General features: G+C 25.4%; 1 protein-coding gene across 2 annotated transcripts in view; it reads right to left on the bottom strand.

Moving 5' to 3' along the window:
* The window catches only part of LOC129956922 (telomere-associated protein RIF1-like), a 67,364-nt gene that overhangs the window by 41,306 nt on the left and 5,672 nt on the right, over positions 1 to 20,386 (bottom strand). For both annotated transcript variants that reach the window (XM_056068967.1, XM_056068977.1), the window contains exons 6-18: positions 17,669 to 17,760; positions 15,082 to 15,274; positions 12,929 to 13,021; positions 10,830 to 10,968; positions 8,759 to 8,910; positions 8,513 to 8,558; positions 7,864 to 7,980; positions 4,203 to 4,310; positions 2,808 to 2,962; positions 2,408 to 2,485; positions 1,664 to 1,737; positions 946 to 1,126; positions 132 to 236 (exon numbers count right to left, since the gene is read on the bottom strand). In XM_056068967.1, coding sequence (XP_055924942.1) covers positions 132 to 236; positions 946 to 1,126; positions 1,664 to 1,737; positions 2,408 to 2,485; positions 2,808 to 2,962; positions 4,203 to 4,310; positions 7,864 to 7,980; positions 8,513 to 8,558; positions 8,759 to 8,910; positions 10,830 to 10,968; positions 12,929 to 13,021; positions 15,082 to 15,274; positions 17,669 to 17,760 — 1,533 coding nt within the window. The remainder of the gene's footprint in view (positions 1 to 131; positions 237 to 945; positions 1,127 to 1,663; positions 1,738 to 2,407; positions 2,486 to 2,807; positions 2,963 to 4,202; positions 4,311 to 7,863; positions 7,981 to 8,512; positions 8,559 to 8,758; positions 8,911 to 10,829; positions 10,969 to 12,928; positions 13,022 to 15,081; positions 15,275 to 17,668; positions 17,761 to 20,386) is intronic.

Here is a 20,386-nt window from a genome sequence, read left to right as displayed (position 1 = left end):
AGTTAGAAGTATATGAAATCAATTTTTAACTTGTATATCAAGCTTTCCCTTTATATGGTTGTACTTTAATACACTTTTTTTAAATCGTAGAATCATATCTACTGAAGAAAAAATAAAAATGTTCTACTTACTTGATTCAGAGACACTGGGAAGATATTGTCAAAGGGACAAAGTAAAACATCATACAGACAACTGAAATCATGTTCCTGTCCAGTGCCTTGATTGACTTCTTGAGTCTATATGTAAATAAATTGTGAAAAGGAAATGTAATGCTCTACAAATATTAATTATTAAATAAAAATAATGATATAAAAATGAGAATTTAAATTTGAAAAATACTTTGCAACAAGTTTAAAACAAATAATTTTGAAAACACATATCGTTTTATTTTAATTATTTTTTAGTATTTATAATAAAGATCATTGTTTCCTTAACTTCAACATTGACATATGTGTGAAATAAAAATCTAATTAAATCAATAGACAAATATCCAAAATTATAAATATAGTGTATATTGTTTTTGCAATTACATGAAATTTTAAAATACTAGCACATGTGTCAGAAAAATCGATTGCAAATCCCTTCTTTACAAACATAGAACAAGTAAAATTAAATTAATGCTTAGAAGCATAAGTTACACAAAACAATGTAAATGGGTATAATTATTACAATCGTAACAAATGAAAGAAGATATCATGAAGTATCTACTGGTATTTGTAGATCAAAAAAGAAAATATTTTTAAATTATACAATTTATAATCATTAACATTAGGATGTTTTTAATTAAAAAAAATATTAGATTACTAAAGAATCAAATTCAGTTGCCTTATATGAACCATCCATTGACTGAATATGGATGACTAAAAAACTTAAGAAGAAGGAAAACTTTAATAATGGTCTTGACTACATTTTATTTATCATTTAAAACAAATTTATAAAAATTACCTTTTCAATTGCTTCCAACAAAGGAGATGCTATTCCTGACCACATTTCAAATAAAATTTCTGCATCAAGATTTTGTGCAGTAACTTGTTTCACAATGTTAATTAATTTGTGTGCCATTGATAATGGATTCAGGGATTCACCAAGTCCAGCTTGGATAAGTCTGTTATAAGCCATTAAAAACCTAAATGCAAAAAAAGAAAAAGTTGAACTTCATAAAACAATGAATTGTGCCAGACAAATACCAATAAGTAAAATAAGTACAATTAATTAAACAATACAATGAATAAATTTGTACAATAATTGCTTGAGATATTAAAAATAGTGCAGAGTTGTTACATAACGAAAATTAACTGAAAATTAAAAGAAAAATGAATTTTTATAATTTTAATTAAATTGATATTATTAAAATTTGATTCTAAAAACATTGAAACTTGGCACTTCTATGGAAATGAGTCATGCCTGCTTATTTCATTCAGTCATTCAAAATATCTGTTTTCAAAGAAAGTAATTCCTATTATTCTTCCATCAAAACTATTTTGTACATATAAAATGTAGTATGAATTTAGAATTCATTTATTCCTAAATGTAATATATAAAGAATCTGAGTCAGAAAAAAAATAAGCAAAATACCACATTTATATTAAAAATATAGTTTGCAACATATATAGAAAATTACTTTCAAATTACTGAATAGGTCTTCTAAAAAACACAAACATACCTCTTGTTTGAAATTTCTGTGGAAAATAAATATGGATTCACAAGCAATCTTAGAAGGGATGTACATAATATATCCTAAAATATGACATTTTCTCAGTTAGAAAAGATATCATAAAATCAATATGAATATTTTATAATTTAATCAATTATTTAAGTAAATGTATTATGAAGTATTAGAATAATATTTGGATGAAGCATGAAATTAAGGATCTTAATTTAGATTTTAAAAGAAAATACACTAAATTGCAATAAAAATAATATTTACATATGACACATGACTTTACATACATTTTCATATTTTATTAAATTTTTAAATTAGTTTACAAATTTGAAAGAAAGCTACTAACTGTTTTATTTCACAAAACGAATCATTCACCATATAAAATATTTCAATTTTGGCATTTTACTTTTTTTTATACTATAAAGCAATTTAGATCATTAAGGGAGGTTTATCAAAGTAGAAAAACATATTCAATAATATTTTCTTCAACAACTTAATATTTAAATTATTTCTCAGATCTGAAAATCATCAATTACATTACTTGGTAAATACAATTACAGGGAAAAAAAAATCTAATTACTATTTCCAGTTTCTAATTGTACATTTTAAAATTTAGATTTTAAAAAATTCTGCACAAAATGTTTCCACAAAACATATCTATAAAACTTTATGACTATAATATTTGAAAACTATTTATTTTTCTACACAGCAAAAATAACTATTTTTAAAACTATTGTTTGTTACCTGTTTTCGAGGACCACAATGAAAATAGTGAGAAACCAAAACAAAACGGGGTAATTTACTAAGACTATCTACACATTTCTGAAAGAAAATAATGTTATAATAAATAGCACATACAATTAGTTGCACAGAAATTTTAAAAAGAAGAGAAAAGAAGTGGAACGAAACAATATGTTTTAATCCATTCTTTTACAGTAATATTAAAAAATATATATAATGCAAAATGAAAAAAGGCAATCACAATAAAATTAAAATAACAAGCAGTTATTAAACATTTTAATGTTGAAACTACTAATTTTGTTAAATTACCTGATATAAAGCATTAATTTATGAGATTTATTTGGATAAATTATCCCTTCAAACATATCTAAATTTATTTTAAGAAATAAATAAAATTTCTTACCAAACATGTTAATGGTGAACACAGTTGAGAGTCAATTACATCATTAACAAAATTTACAAATGAAATTACTGCTTCAACTGATTCTTTATTTTTGTCTTCAATTACTGATGACAGGACAAAAAGAACTGACTTTAACAGGCAATCAATGTGGCTTGCTATGTAAATTAAGATATATAAATTAGATAAGAAAAGATACAAGAATAGGATATGACAAGATAAACTTCAAAAGACATTAAAAAAATGTGAACAAGTTTGTCTAGACTTTTTAATGTACATTAAAAAAATGAATAAAAAATTTAATGCAACAACAAATTTTTGTTTAAGAAACAAAAAACAACAACAACAACAACAAAAATTATAGTAGCAAAATCTCAATGTTTTCTGTTTGAATAAAAACTTCCACATTTAAGATTTTTTTTTTTTTTTTTGTCATGTATTGTAGTTTAAAACAAGAGTTAAAATACTTCCTAAGTTGAGAACGCCCAGTGAGTGATTAATACAATCTGAACTGTGAACAAATCAGACAAATAATATCCCCCCCCCCAAAAAAAAATTCCTTTTTGTGTAACAACATTTTACAGAACAAATATCAGAAATGGCATTATTTCTTATATTTATTGTTAATTTGTGAACATAAATTTCTGCATAAACAATATTAGTAGAGAGAGTTCGACTATAATAGAATTATGAGAAAACAAAAGCGGGAAACAAAGATATACACAGAAATAAGATGGACAAATGACAAAAAAAAAAAAAAAAAAAAAAAAAAAAAAAAAAAAAAGAATACAAATTTTTACAAATCTAAAAATAGTTCATGGAATGAAAAGCTAATAACTGCACAATAACATTTTTATGTGCAGCATAAATGATTTTTATTCTATGCATTTTTGTAAGAGCCTCACTGAAACATTTTATTTAAAAGCATAACATAATAAATAAAAAGATTTAGAGTGTCAAGGGCTAAGGTTAAAATTCGAGCAAAATATAATATATACATGACATATAAATAAATGTTATAGAAATTAAATGACGAGTTCATGAAAACTTAAATAATTGAAGCATTAGGTTTGTTAAACACTTATTACTAATTGGGTTCCTCAGAAACAAATACAAAGCTTTGTAAAATATGTTTTATCACAACATAATATGCTAAATTTTTTATAAAAACTTAGTATTTTTCTTTAAAAAATTGCACTTCTAATTTATTTTATATAAAAGAAATTGAAAAAGAAAACCTTTAGAACATTATTTTTATTTTAATTAAAAATTAAGAAGCATATTTAATGAATTAATATTTCAAAAATTTTAAATTAATTGAAAAAGACAAATATTGAGCAAACAAAATAAAAAAAAGAGAAAAAAAATTCAATCAAGGTAAAAGTAACTTGTACGTACTCATATCTTTCACATTTCCAAACATCTCAATCACAGATCGTATCATAGACATGATCTCTTTGGAATGTCGAACAATGACTTTTAGATCCAATGGAACTTGCAAAGAAGCTGAGACAAACGTTACACATAAATTATTAAGTTTATGAAAGATGAAAGAAATATAACAAATGATTTATTAAAGCATGCTCTATTCATCTAGCCATATTTCACTGTATTAATAAAATTAAAAATGAAATTGATTTTCTACCAAAATATTTAGCAGCATTAACTTGTATTTTGAAATTTCAAGGAAGCATTAATGCCATAATATAAAGTGATTTGCAAATATTGTATAATATTAGAGATAATCATAATATTTAAATAACTGTCCCTCAGCCTTTTTCTGAAAGAAATTAATATTGTTTCGAAACAAAGGATTTTTAAAAGAAGACAGAAATGAATATAAAGATTATACAATTAATCAGCATTAAAATTACTACTAATTTTCTAAAAGAGTAAAGGGAATGTTTTAATAGAAATGTTTATCGCAAGATATATGTCATACAAAATTAAAAATGTAAACATCAAATAAACAATAATATTTTTAAAAAACTTCACATTTGGCCCAGTTAAATCAATTCTCCATTTCCATAATCATGCAAGAATTAATTCCTCAATTTCATTACTACCTTTCTCCTAAATATTCTATATTCGGAGGAGCTCAACATACAAAGTGTTTTTGAACCAAACATTTAAAGTGTGTTATAAATTTATGCAAATTCTAAAAATTCATAATAAAATAAATAATGGTTGGAAAAATTTCAATTTGCATAAATATAATCCGACAGACATTAGATTTTTTTTATACATTAAAAATAGAGATTTTAAAAGTAATCAAAAAAAGGGGGCTCACACATCATAATGCAAAAAAAAAAAAAAAAAAAAAGCAAATTGAGTGAGTAAAAAAATATCTAACTGGAAAAGGATTCATCATTAGATGCTGAGAGCATGCTATCATTACCAGATTGAGAATTGGTGATTAAATTTTTTTTTACAAGAAAGTTGGATTCTTAACAAATACACTGCAAAAGTTTAGCATGAGAAAATAATTGATGGTATAAAAAAAGTCCTATTTCCTAAAAGTTTTGATAAAAATGAAATTTCGATTACTGAATTTTATTTGAGAGGTAACTGGTAAGTTTAACTGGATTATCAACATAAAAGCATTGCTGTAATAACAAATTGTTTAGAAACTTAAGAATTTAGAAGAGAAATCCATATCTTTAGCTATCAGTGGTTTAGAAAGTTCAATAAAAGGAATAAATATTAATTTTGGTGTTACGTTAAACAGTAAAAAACATTATATGAAAAAGTAAGAAATATTGTATGAAAAAAATCTAATGACTAAATTAAAACAAAACCTGTTTTCTGCTTATTTACTTGAAAATGCAAACAATAATTATAAATGTTCAAATAACATTTTATGGTTCTTAACAGGAAAACAGTTATCCTTTGTTAAAAGATACAATGATTTGCATTTTTTAAAATCTAAATATGATCTTAAGGATGTGTATAGATGCAGAAACCTCAAATTAAAAGAAAGAAAGGATTCTTAATCTTGAGATATCCTTTGGTACAAAAGGTTTTGTCATATGAATTATTTAATTCAAACCAGTAAAGTTTTTGGCATATATGGTAAAATTTTAAAATGAGAAATTGGATTGTGAAAGATTTAAATCAGTTAAATCTAAACGCATTACAATAAAACATATTGTTAGCATATGAAGCAGCAAATCACTATTATTGGTATTTATGGACATTTGAGATCCCTTGTTATATTTTATGGGTAGTCCATGTATTTTTTTTTTTTTTTTTTTTTTATCAATTACAGATGGTTTTTCTAAATCTTTTCAAGTTAATGCTGAATGCATACTGAACTGCAAAATTTTAAGTATGTGTTGTGATAATGGTATGGAGTTTTGTTATAATAAGTTTGCAGAATACTTAATTGAAAAGGGCATAAGTTATAGAGGGGAAGAGCTCCAGAAATTGGCACTTTTTGAGAAATTTGACAGCTATGGATTATGTGAAAGATATACTCAATAACATCCTGAAAATCACTTTAGGAAAAAGCATTGATATGCTTTACCTAAACAAAAATAAAATTTGTCATAAAATTAAAAATAAAATGCTTTTTTAGCTTTACTTTGGCCAAATGTGTCAAATTTTAGAGTGTTTGGATGTCATTTATGTAGAAACACCCTAGAAGTTTAGAAATAAGTTAGATTAGTTAGTTAAGCATGGTGTAATGCTATGTTATGCTTAATTGACTATAGGACGATTAATTTACTGGAAGAACAAAAAATAATAATAGACTTGAAATGTGCATTTCAATGAAACTTAATAGCTAAAACCGATAAAACTTCGGGTAACAATAATTTAGCACAGCCACTTCATATATAAATGCATCTGATTTAAGATAAAGTTGTTTAATTGCTTTTGTTACAGATGTTTTGCATAAGATGATAATGAATGTAATATTTATGATTGTATTAAAGAAGCTAACATTAGATAATGATTTTTTAGTAATATAGGAAAATACAGAGGGAACAATGAAATTTAGTAAGACCAAATTTTAATAACAGAGTGAAAAATCTTACAAATTTCTCTGAATGGGAGGTGCCTGAAATGTCTGCACTCTGATAATTGGAAGGAAAAATTGAGATAATGAAAGATAGAAAAGTTTGGGAACTAATACCTGCATCTCAAGATTCTAATATAATAAAATGTTAATGAGAACCAAAAAAGAATAAGAATAAGGAAATTTGTACATATAAGAGTAGAATAGCTGCTTAAGGACACGGCAGTTAACAGACAAGAAAACATATATAGAAACTTTTAGTCAAGTTGTACATTTATTGCTTGTTAAAATGTTTGTATTATGTTTTTGAATGTTAAATGGCATAATTATCAAATCAACTTAAATTTAATTTTTGAGGATTAGGCAAATTAATAATACTCAGTTCTTAGTATGCAACAGATCTGAAAATCTGGTAAAATTGGACATCCAAAAGTTTTCCAAATCATCAGAACTAGTTCTGAAATTGATTGCTATTGTAGCCTTCAAAAATTACATTAGATTACAGTAATCCCTGAAGAGTAATTTTTTTTTACATAATTTCAAATCATCAGTGCATTAAATATAAATGATTATCATATCATAATATGTAAATCATTTATATCACAAAAATTAAAATAGCAAAAAAAACAAAAAAAACAAGCAGTTTTTATTGACTGCAGCTAAATGAGAAAAAAAGATTTTTTTTTATAATCATTATATACTATTATATAATTTTTCTATAAACTTGAATCAAATTAGGTGTAGCTATAAATATCTATAATTTATAACAGGAGCTGAAGACAATGTAAAAACTAAACATTCTACTAATCAATTGCTATAGGAAAAAATGATTAGCAAGAAGAGAAAAATATAACTATCAGAAGAAAACATTATTAGATGCTCCAACATATTTAAATGATGTCAACATTTAACCATTTATTAATGTTAATGTTATGCATGCATAGACGGAAATTAAAATTTGATAATTTAAAATCAGATCAATGGAAAGAATTGCTAATACACCCATAAATAATTAAATAAAAACAGGTTTAAGGTACTTACGATACATAAGCGGTGGTAATTTTTTAGGACTAGAAATTCGGTTCAGAGAATTATTTTGTGGCTGTTCCAATAATCTCAATAAAATATGACAGCCTCTTTTCACTAAAAATATCTGACCTAAAAAGCAGGAATATTATATATCAGTCATATTCACATTCACAGCTTGCCACAAATACAGATACAAAAATAATTTTTGATAATTTATTGAAAAATTGTATTCATAGTAGCAAAACAGATGCTGAAGAGAGCTATTAGTTTCATATAAGTTAAGTAAACTGTATTATTTTAATGAAAATTTCTGCAGATGAATTCTAGGTATATAGAAAGTTTGTGTAATAATAATAAAATGGTTATTTTAATCATAGAAAAACATACAAACACACTGTTCTAAAGCAAAAATCTATTTAAGCAATAGATCAACAAGATTTTAATCAGAAAATCATTGTCCTTCCCCAAGCTGGAATAATAATAAATACAAAGCAAAAAAGGGATAGAGGATTAGATAGAGGAATATCTAAATTAATGATAATTGATTTCGGCTTGATTTTTATGTAATGAAATCATTACAAATACTACACATTAGTAAAGTGTATTCTATTTATAAATATTCTACAACAACTAATACAGCTTTATAAACACAAATACTTACTTTTGGTATTTTTTCCAAATGTAAATTCTAATAATGGCATCAGGACCTGAAACAAAAAATTTTTTTATCTTATGTACTTGCAAGTTATAGATATCTTCAATTTTTTTTCTCCCCTATATCGAAGACAGTTACAAAGAGTATTTTTTTTAAAAATACGGATAAAAATAAAACAAATAAAAAGCATAAAATTAAAAGAAATGTGAGAAGATTTATATATCTGAAAGATTAAAATACATTCAAGCTTACTTCATCAAAGCGAGCAGAAAGATTATCAGAAAGACTCCAAGCCAAATGCCACCATGTTTCACAAACTGCAAAGGAAACTAATTCACTAAATTTTGTGAGGTTTCTAAATGGCTTTAACACAAACCGGAGTTTCTTTGAATCATTCAACACAGCTGGAAAGAGAAAAATATAAAATTATGGAAATGAAATTGCATATTTTTTTCAATCATTTTTGTATTACAGAATAAAACACTGCTACTTATGTATGTTATTCAGTCATTAATAACAAAAGTGATTAATTAATTTATTATATTAAGTGGCTATTAAGAATATTAATTGATTAATTACTATGGCCATAAACACATACATATATAACTGGCAATATGAATATTTATATTAATAAACTAAGAAATATTTTCTCAAAATATCTAAACATCATTCACCTTTATTAAAAACTACATTTGGTCTATATTAAAAAAAAGTTATTTAATTCCTTTAAAAAAAGAATTAATTCAAGAGAAACTTATGACTTTTAAGATCTATTTAATAGCATTTCCTTAGACAATCTTAGAGAAATTTCAATGAAGTGTTTTTACAATCTTAAAATTCTATTCAACATCCCAATTCCATACTGAAAAAAATCTGATCATCTATGCATTCTCAAAAATTTTATTTACAATGGAAAACACATCTTTCACCAAATAAAAGTTATCCCACAGGGAACTAATTTTTTCATTCTACTGATCAACCTATTTTTTCACTTTTTGACATATTAATGATTTAATTATATTTAACTTCCAAGATTTCAACTCTCTAACTCAAAATATTTATCAGATTTACGAAAGTCAATAATCACCAATACCTTACAGTATTTTAGATCTAATTATAGAAAGACAAAACTATATAAAAATCAATATTTAAAACAAAAGAAACAATTTAAAATTCTAACATCCCTATAAAATTTTACAAAAAACATCTTAAATTAACTCATAAGAATTAACAAAATATGTAACAAAACAAACTCAGTTAAAAATCAAACCAAATGCTTAGTAAATAATCTTACTGTCAATAACAACCCCAACTCTATCTTTGAATCTTTAAACAATGGCTTAAGTTAAGGATAGCATTTCAGAATAACATTGGTACAATTATTTAAAAATTGTGGCAGGGTTCCCCAAGCCAGTAAGATTTGAATTGAAATCTCAAAAATTGTATTCTTTAGACAGAATTTAAGTTTTGCAAAGGTTTTAAATAATAACTATTGCTTCCAGTCATTTTTTTATTTAAAACTATTATTTTGATTCCAATAATTTATTTAAAAATAATAATTTTTCATCATAATCACTACCCATTTTTTAATTTCAGAAAGTTTTTACCTTTTCATTTATGATTGATTCTTCAATCAATACCTTCATTGCACCAACAGCTCTTAGTCTTCAATTGATAACAACAAACCCAGGCCAAAATTTGCTTCATACAACATATCACAGCTGCATCAGGTTTGCATCAAAGTGAAAAAGTCCTTTTTCTTTGTTATTTACTTTTCGTTACTCCCTACTTTGGTTATAACGTAATACTTTGCATCTTTTCCTTTATAATCTTTTAATTTTATTTAGTATGTCAGATGTGTATTGTTTCTCCGTCTCCATAGTATTGGTCAACTATAGCATGTCAGAAGATAATATAATTTTACTTAAGTGCCCTATGCAGCTTGAAGAAAGTACTATATTCTTTTTATGATCTGCATTGATTTCATGACCTGATGAGCAACTGAATATATTATTTGCTAAGTTTCACATTGTTTACATTTCTAATACTGATTTACAATGTAATTCAACAGTGTTCCTTGTATTGCAGCATTTTATGCAATCACTTTGCATGTGTTTAATACTTTCTCCCTCCCTTTTTGCATATTTTTGTAATATTTTTGCTATAATAAACTTTGTTGTTTCTCTTTTGCTTGCATACTATTTTGTTTCAACATATCCACATTCAAAAGCTTATTAGATATTAGGATTAAATTTTTTTCAAGGTAATAAACACAAGGACACAAAAGTACAAAACAACTAAATTAAAATTTATTTTTACTCACAATCATCCATTGCAAAATTACTGATAAGTGTTTTCCAACTGATAAATGCTGATTTGCAAACTTCATCATCTTGAGATTTAAATCCTTTTTCAATAATTTGAAAGAAAGGTGTAATGGTTGGCAGGTTGCGATGAAGGAGCTAATAAAAAAGTTAATAATTTATAAAACATATTTAATTAACATATATCCTTAGAATTAAATGTCTGCACAAAAAAATTTCTAAATGCATTAACATGGATATTAAACAGATTCGTATAAGGTAATATTCTTGACATTATTGTTTGTGCACACTGAAGTTTTCGATCATAAACAAATTGTCAATATAAATTTTTACGAAGCATTACATTTAGTCAATAATAACAACTTTCAATAGAATAGAGAAAATTCCATAATATACCATAACTCATGATGCTAATTAAAAATTTATGACTTTAATATTTTCTCGAAACAACTGATATATTTGAATTTAGCTTCTCACACTACAAATTTTTATTCTACATAATAAAATTATATGTTTAAATGAAAATTTTTTATAATTATTAGGTAGAATAAAGAATACTTAGTCAATGATTAGGGATGGAATTGCACTTAGATTTCTACATATTTGTCATTTAATACAAGAAAATTATTTTAATATGACAGATTTAATTATGTTTTTTAAATGCACACAATAATCAATTTCTTGAATTTTATAAATCAACTTTTTTTTAAAAAAAAATTTCTACTTACATGTATACTTGCATTTATCAATGAATGATTGCTTTTGCATAAGTGGGGTGGGGGTAAAACTCACTTGTTCTTCAGCAAAAAAGAGGGGCTCAAGAAACTTGGTTTAGGATGATAAAGACAATGCATTTCTCACTTTTAGTCATACATAAAGCTTCAATATAGTTTAATTGAAGAACTTTTGCAGTAATTTATAAATCATTATAATATATATATATATATATATATATATATATTAATTTCACAGTTATATAACTGTACAATAAGCATTTGCAACTGAAAAGGAATAAAAGAAAAATAAAATGTGCATTGTTGAATGCAGTCTGCATGTGTTATCACCTCAAGAAAAAGCCTTTACTTACAAAAAAGATGCACAAGCGGCTTTCTTGGGCAAAAGAACATGTCTCATGGACAAAGGCTCAGCAATTTTTTCAGAAGAATCTTTTAACCTAGGATAGGACAGTTGGCAATTTGTTTGTAGATGTAAAAGTGAAACTTATCATCCAGACTGCATATTGCCTACTGTAAAATTCTCAGCCAATCAAATGATCTGGGGATGCATATCAGCAAAGGAGTTGGATGCTTGAAATTTATTACTAAAACTCTGCTATATCAAGATCTTTGAGGAGAGTTTAAAAATCATTTGAAAGATGCAGGAATTTGCATTTTCCAACAGGTTTCTGCACTCTGTCATATAGCAGAACCAGTAAATACAATCCAACTTATACATGAATAATTCAGTAATCAAATTTACAAGTTTTCATCTCCAGAACATTAAAGATATAGGGAAAGTAATTTCTCCAAAAATTTCCTTCCTTTCGGTACAAGTCTATCTAAAAAAAAATCTGACATTAGTTTTGGAATTGCCTGGGAATAGTTTCGACTTTAATTCCATTAAAAAGATGTAAAAATGTACAAAAATTGCTGCTAAGAAGCTTGCTACCAAGACAAAACTGTAGGGAAGCATTATTAGGGTTTGATTCCATGTAATTAGCCAAGATGACATCCAGAAGTTGATATCTTCTATGCCTGCTGTAAGGCTGTCATCACAGCACCTGGAGATCCCACTAAATATTGATTTTCATGCATGTATGCACATCTAAGTATATATATAATATGACTGCAAGTATGTAGAATTTATATTCATCATAGAATTTGCATCTATGTCACTTTGTCCCACGTTTTTATAAATACTGTTTCCCCTCCCTAATAATTAAAGGTAAATAATTTATTAATCCTAATAAAATTTGATTAAGCTTAGCTGTATTTTATTGTAATATCATCAAAGTATAAAACATATAAATAAAAAAAAAAATATGCACAATTTTTTTTTTTTTGCATGCAAGTTTTTATTTTAAAAATTAAAAACTTACTTTGCCCAGACCATTCACAACAGCCTTCCATATTTTTAATACATACAGTTCTTGTTTTTCTTTAAAGAGCAGCAGTAGTTCTTTACAATAAGACTGAAAAAGAAAAGCATTCCACTTAATAAAAACATTAATTATTTTACTATGCAAGAGAAATTATAAAGCAATAAATAATACAATTTATAAAATATTTAAAAAAAAAGAATAACTTTCTGGCTACAGGCTGTTTGGTAGGAAATAGTAATTAAAACAGCTGCAGCAAAGAATTTTTTTTAATTCACCTTACCATAATTATATAAATAATGCAATTATTATTTTAGAAAGTATAGTGAGAAACTGTTTAAATTAATTACTTTTAAAAAAAATTAAGTACTTTTAAACACTTTAAAATAAAATAATTAAAAACAGCACCACCAAAATAATTTAAAAGAGATCAGCAAAATATTTTCCATCATCTATATGAAGAAATTAAGGCTGATATTAAAATTGATAATGCATGTGTGTGTGTGTGTATATATATATATGTTGTCCCTGATAATGTGCTAGAATTGATCTTATCATCGGATAGACATGGCTTGATCCTACTCCATTGCTTACACAGAGTGGCTACTCAAATCTCGAAGAAAATTCCTGTGTTTTCCCTGTATATATATTCAAGATATGAGAAAATGCTCGAATAGCATTCATGTGCTAGTTATAATGGAATATGATTTTAAGGTGTGGAAAAAGAAAGGAAAGAAAGCAATTTAATATTATTCAATATAATAGCATATTAAAAGATTCATATTTAAATACAGAAAAAAATGTATATTTATTAATTATCTAGAATTCAGCAAGATAAAATTTATACATTAAGGGAAGGGATATATTATTTCTCATGCTCTTTAATTGTAAGTCACACAAAATTAAGGACTTGGGTGAAATAAAACACAAAACATTTTTCTTATCATGATACAAATAATTTAATGATTATTTAAGAAGAAACATTAAAAAGCAAGATTATTTTCTTTCATTCATTCCTTTTTACCAATTCACCAATGGGCATCAATTTTTGAAACCTCTGCAGCATTTCCAGCTATCAATTTCATAGAGCCAATGGATCTATTCTGTAACAAATAAGGTACAATATTTTTGTACAACCTAACATATATTTTTTAGCTATTTCACTTTCAATGAACATATATGAAAATATTTCTGCCATATCATTGAATGTTTTAATGGATGAATGTGACACAAGTTTTAATGCAAATAAAAATTAAGTTTTAAATTATTGTTCTTGAACTAAAAAGTTTGAAATCGGTTTATCTTCAGATATTAAATCTGATGTTTTTGGATTTGATGTGTCATCTTTTCCTGTATCTTTTTTAAGATACTAAGTTCAAAATGATTACTCTTTTGAACAGGCATGCAGTCTTGTATGTTTTCCTCTTTTGGCATAACTAGTAAATGTCTGTTTCTCATATAATTTAGGCTTATTATCTTCTTACAAAGTGAGCAGTATGCAACAAATTCTTTTTGTGGAATTATCGAACCCATTCAGCAATGAGTTCAGTTAGTTCATATTTTTATCCATACAATCAATCATCATTAATAATAGATTATGAGCAGCTCATTGTTTAAAAATATTCTCTAATCTATTTTGAATAAGGTCACAGTTTCTGAAATAATAAACAAACCATTCAGTAAACTCAAGTATGGTTGACTAAAACACCACCATGCTGCTTCTGCAGATTGAAAGTTGCTAATCCAACCAGAGAGATGTATTCTATTCTTTTATGCAGCTGCAGAAATCTCCTGCATGCTCATTAACTGCCATTCTGGAATCTCATGAAAAATAAACAACTGTCTCAACAATCAAAACTGGAATAATCTATACAGAAAAAAAGGGGGGGGGGGAGAAAGAAAAGGGCAAGATTCTGTATTACACAATATTGAAATATTGTTTCATTTTGGAAACTATGACTATGATCTTTTATTATTGCAATCTTTCAAGATTGGTATAGACAAAAATAACTTTTATTTATTTCATATACACAAACTTTAACTCAAATATATTTCTGGAAGCTAATGTAAATATTTGTTGAAAAAGAGAAGGCCAATTAAAGTATGCAAAGTTGCAAAATTAATGGGGAAAGAAAATAGCTAAAAATTTTTACCTCTTTGATAAGCTTAAGTAAGGCATTTGATGCTTCTTCATTTTCAGCATACAGAACTAATTTAGGAAAATTATCCAAAGTTTTTTCAGCAATTTCACGAACTTTTCCAGAATTGTGGGTCAAAGGAGGGTAAATCAGCCTTGGAATGATGTGCATGAAACAGGATAATTTACTTTCATAGTGTTTAAAACACCTATAAAACACACATGAATATCAGCAAATAACATTAAACAGACGTAAATGAGGATAATTTTGCCCATCAAATAAAAAATGAAATAGTTCTCTATTCTTAGTTCAAAATTTATTAATGAGAATTTAAATTAAAAATACAAATAAAAAATTTGCCTTAAGAATAATGTTTGGATTATTTTAAACATATTATGTAGTAAATAGTATGCAAACAGGAGTATCTTAAATCTCAATCTTTAGTTTACTAATATTTGCTATGCACACACGGTACCAGCTTTAAAAAAGGAAAAAGAAAGCTAAACTTTATAAATAATGAATTGTAACAAATATAAACATAAAAAATTAAAATACAATTAATTAACTAAACAATAAAACAAAGTTATACAACATGTACCAGAAATATTTTTAAAAAAATGTAGAATTATAATTGAGAATAGTATTAACGGATGAAAAAAGGATCATTTACTTAAAACATTTCGTTAAAATAAAAACTGTAGTTAAAAAGACACAGGAAACTAAACAGAACATACATCTCATTAAAAAAAATGTGGTCATATAAAAACTTTTTAAATATTTTGTTTTTTTATTTTATGAACCAAAAATTCAAGTTTTCTTTTATGTTCAATCTATTGTCCCACCCCCCTTTCCAAAAATCTTTATTACTTTCTTTCCCCGACAAGAGGTGTGAGTGAATGTGGAAGGGGGAGGCTGTATACCCTATTGCTGTTTTCTTCCTAACAAGTTGCTTCTGGCAGTATTTTATTGGTGACTTTAAATTTTTGCAAAGCTACTAACAATTAAAAAAAAAAAAAAAAAAAAACTAAGATTTTCAAAGCATAGCAATTTCCTCAACATCAAGTATTTTAAATCTGAAATGAATATTTTTCAATACTCATTCTTTCTGATCTTCTATCTATTCTATCTGGTGAATGTGCCTTCAATTTGAGGACTATGAAAACAACCAATTATACTGTTTTTTATCTCGCAGAGAGTAGTATATTTTCCTACAATGAATAATTTAAACCATCGAATGTCTATGAATAAAGATTTATTTGAATTATTATTAGAATATGGCAGTTTTAAATCAGCTTGGTTCCAAATGAGATTTTAGTACATAAACCACTTTATCTTCAGTGCTTACCAAAATATTTGTTATAAAAAAATGGCAGTGTCAGTAGCCTTTTAAGCGCAACCTGTCTCCCTCTAGAAGCTGGATCATTTGAAGAGATGCACTTCAGTAAATAACTTATCAGAAATAATTACTTTTGCAATTAATCAGCACAATTTACATAAATATTTTTAATTTTATAAAGGAATTTTTCCATATAATCATTCAGAACTATTTAATATGACAGATTGAGTTCATGTGACAAAAAACAATTTACATAAACCTATATGATTCCTATCATTCACTACATCATTGCTTTAAATCATTTTTGAGCCTAGACCTTGAAATAATTCCTGCTTCAAAAAGAAAAATTTAAAAAAAATTAAACAACTTACGAATAAACAGTTGTTTAGATTACACATATATTTCTTCAATAAAGGTAAAGATGTAACATAAAAATGGAAATTAATGAGTCTTCCTTCTATAAAAAAACAACTTCTGGATTTTTCTATTCTTTCTCTTCCTTCTATCGTCAGTCATATTTTGTGATGATAACTTCAGTATCGCCTTCATTTGCACTTTGTCTATTTAATCAACATTTCAATGCTTATAAAAAAATAACATGTTACAGAAAAATACACAGTTAGTTAATGCTAAAAAGTAAGAGCCTCAACTATATGTAACATGTTCATTGGAGCAACGTAATATTCTGGATTCCAATGATACAGAACAACTTTTGATAGATAGACATGCTTCAAATTTTAGTATGTAACATTCTCAGAGCTGTCTATTTTGCATCATTAAAAATATCTCTTTCAAGCAAACAGTCCCAAATCAAACAAATATTTATGCTGATAATGTAGGTATGATGACATAAATTACCATCAATATCCAAAAAATAAAAGGTGATTTATTTTCTTCTTCAGTTCTTATACTTGATCCCCACATTATTCCACATAAGTTCATTAAAATAGAGAAGATTTTCTCAGGAAATTTTACTTTAAAAAAAGTATGAAATTTCTTAAAAATTTGTTCAATGTCCATACAAATATGATAAGAAGAAATATTAAGATTCTACAAATAAAAAGAGCACCATATTATAAAAGCTTATGATTATTACAATTACAAATTGTTTGCAATTTCACAGTATGAATTTAGCTAACATAAAAAGAACATCTCTTATGCTTACAGACAATTAACATATAAAATAGAGTAATTTAACAATTTATTAAGACATTTCATTATGCATAAAGCAATACTATTAAGAAAAATTGAATTGTTTTTACTTACTTCTGCATATAGCTGCAAATATTTATGTACACAGATACAGGTACCGACTTTTTACAAATAATTTCAGCTGCATTACCAAGCAAATCTTCCAGCTAAAAAGATATGCAGAAGAAAAGTTTGACATTTTCCATACTTATATATACAGATCTAATGAAGATTCATAATAAATTTATATGGATATGCTAATTTATCTTATTTAATGCTTTTATACTGAAACTTAATGTTGTCTCTAGATAGTATAACAAGATGTATAGTGAGAAAAAGAAACAGCTGCAAAAATTATCCACTTTTTAAATACCTTAGTAAAAAAAAAAAAAAGTACTTTTGTGAATTTATGCACACATAGACCATATATTTCCTAAACACACTTTTTGCAATTTTTACTAATTTTTTTAATTATACATATTTTATAAATTTAAATATCTATTTTTTTTAAAATTTTAATATTTATTCCATATTTATCTTCTATATTATAATGTTTTCTATGGTAAAATAAGGGATGTCATTTTGATTTGATAAAATAAATAAAAATGATAATACAAATTGCCATTACCAAAAACATGAAATCAGCTTTTATAAGATTTATAAATATTTTCAATACTTTTTTAAATTACCAAACAATTTAATTAATATAGATGGATGCATCATTTCAGACTCTGATATGGAAGCATAATTAGGGTAAACAATTTTAAAAAAAGAGTCTACAAAATTTTTTTATCATGTTTATATTGAAAATGAATAAAAAATTAGAATACATACTTATAAAAATCAATTAATATTTTATCCTCATTAAGAAAAAGTTTCAAGAAACTTTTAATTATGTTTTTATTTTATTAATATTGATTTTTTAAAAATATTAGCAAACATGGTATATGAATATTAATGGTTCGAATCAATTGATCGACAACAATAAAAAAATATCATTAAAAAAAAGATTATATTTTAATCAAAATATTCTAATATGATAATGCAAATTCTAAAAATGATATGTTTACTTAGAGATAAAAAAAAAACTTTATTACTAATTGAAAAGGTCAAAGTTATTTTTAAGTAATAATAGATGTAAGATTTGAGCATTCTGAACATTTTATTTATAAGGTTTGATTAGAATCTCTCTATCAATGCATATATATTATTATTATTTGAGATTTATATAATTGATAAATTCAAGACATCTTTGATAGAAATGAATTAAAAATTAATTTCTTAATGACTATAAAATTATAATTTGAGCCTAGAATTAAACGATATAGAAAATTTAGTGTGTAAAAATTTTTTATGAGTAATTTTTTAAAATTTTAACTAGCGAGAGGTCTTACAAAATCCGAGTCAGATATGCTTAAATACAGGTATTACACCTCTCTCCAACTGAGCAAAATCTGGAGCTTGGGGCAAAGTCAGGTATGCTGGGTGTTCTTGGATTTTATTTTTAGAATCCTGTATATAAATGTTCTAGGTTTTGTAGAATAGGAATAGATAGTTTGTGAAATTCCCCTCCCCTTTTCCTTCTTCTTTTAACTAAATGAAACCAAATTATGATACACTAATACAATTTTGGTAACAAGATCAAATATCAAACTTCATTTATCTTAATCATTGTGTTTTTAAATTATTGTACTTATATATAAAAAATGTACAGCTGGACAAACTGTCAACAATTTAAAAATTTTTAATTTAAAGTTTCATGCAGGTCTACACTTTAGATGCTAAAACTATGAGTTAAATTTATTTACCTACATTACTGCATTTTTGAGCTTTTGTATTGGGATACATGCAAAAGTACATACTGGTTGATAACCAATTCTTTGATCAATTTACTTCAAAATTTGAAATGGGCCTGCTTTAAATTTTAAATCTGAGCCCCAAATTTTTATATATTTCATTTTTTTATCACTTATCTATCAAATTGTCCATCCACTCTTTCGATATCATATTCACACATATACTGACAAGCAAACTTCATGCAAACGGATTTCATTCAAAATTTGATGAAAATCTACAGATTTGGTATAAAGATCACACACCAAATTTAAATCATCTATTTCTAATTATTTTTAAGTTCAACTGTTCATAGACATAATCCCAAACATGTATTTTTCAGACTCAAGGAGATTTGAAATGTAGAAATTTATTTCAAACTTTAGATTTTTTGATGATTACAATACTTTCTTGATGTATGTTCCATAGATGAGAACATACAAATTAATAAACTTGTATTCACGCATATCTCAAAAGTATATGCTGCCCATCAGTCAAAAATGATGTAATTTGAAGTATTGCAATACCCAATACAAAATGTATAACATGTGCCAAAGGATTAAAATAAATAAATAAATAAAATTAACAAAATAACAATAAAACAATTTGATTTTTTAATATTTTGACAAATTAATGGCAAGCTTAATTCATAAAATGCAAAAACTCAAAACATGTACTATATTAACCTATATAATTAATTCCTCTAAATGTGGTCAATTCTTAGTAGTGCTCAAAAACTCGATAGTAAATAGTTCATCACATACTATATCACATGAAAACATATTCCAATTAATAATAAATAGTAATTAAAAATTAACAATAAATTATGTAATCATAATTTCATGAACAGTGAATTTTAAAAGAAACAATTTGTGACAACAATTTCTATGATAATACTATTTTCAGATTATTTTATATAATATACCGATAGAAATTAATTTCAGTCAATACAAAATCATA

This window comes from Argiope bruennichi, chromosome 2 (genome assembly GCF_947563725.1).
Source record: "Argiope bruennichi chromosome 2, qqArgBrue1.1, whole genome shotgun sequence".
Lineage (NCBI taxonomy): Eukaryota > Metazoa > Arthropoda > Arachnida > Araneae > Araneidae > Argiope > Argiope bruennichi.
This window is presented reverse-complemented; position numbering and strand designations above follow the sequence as displayed.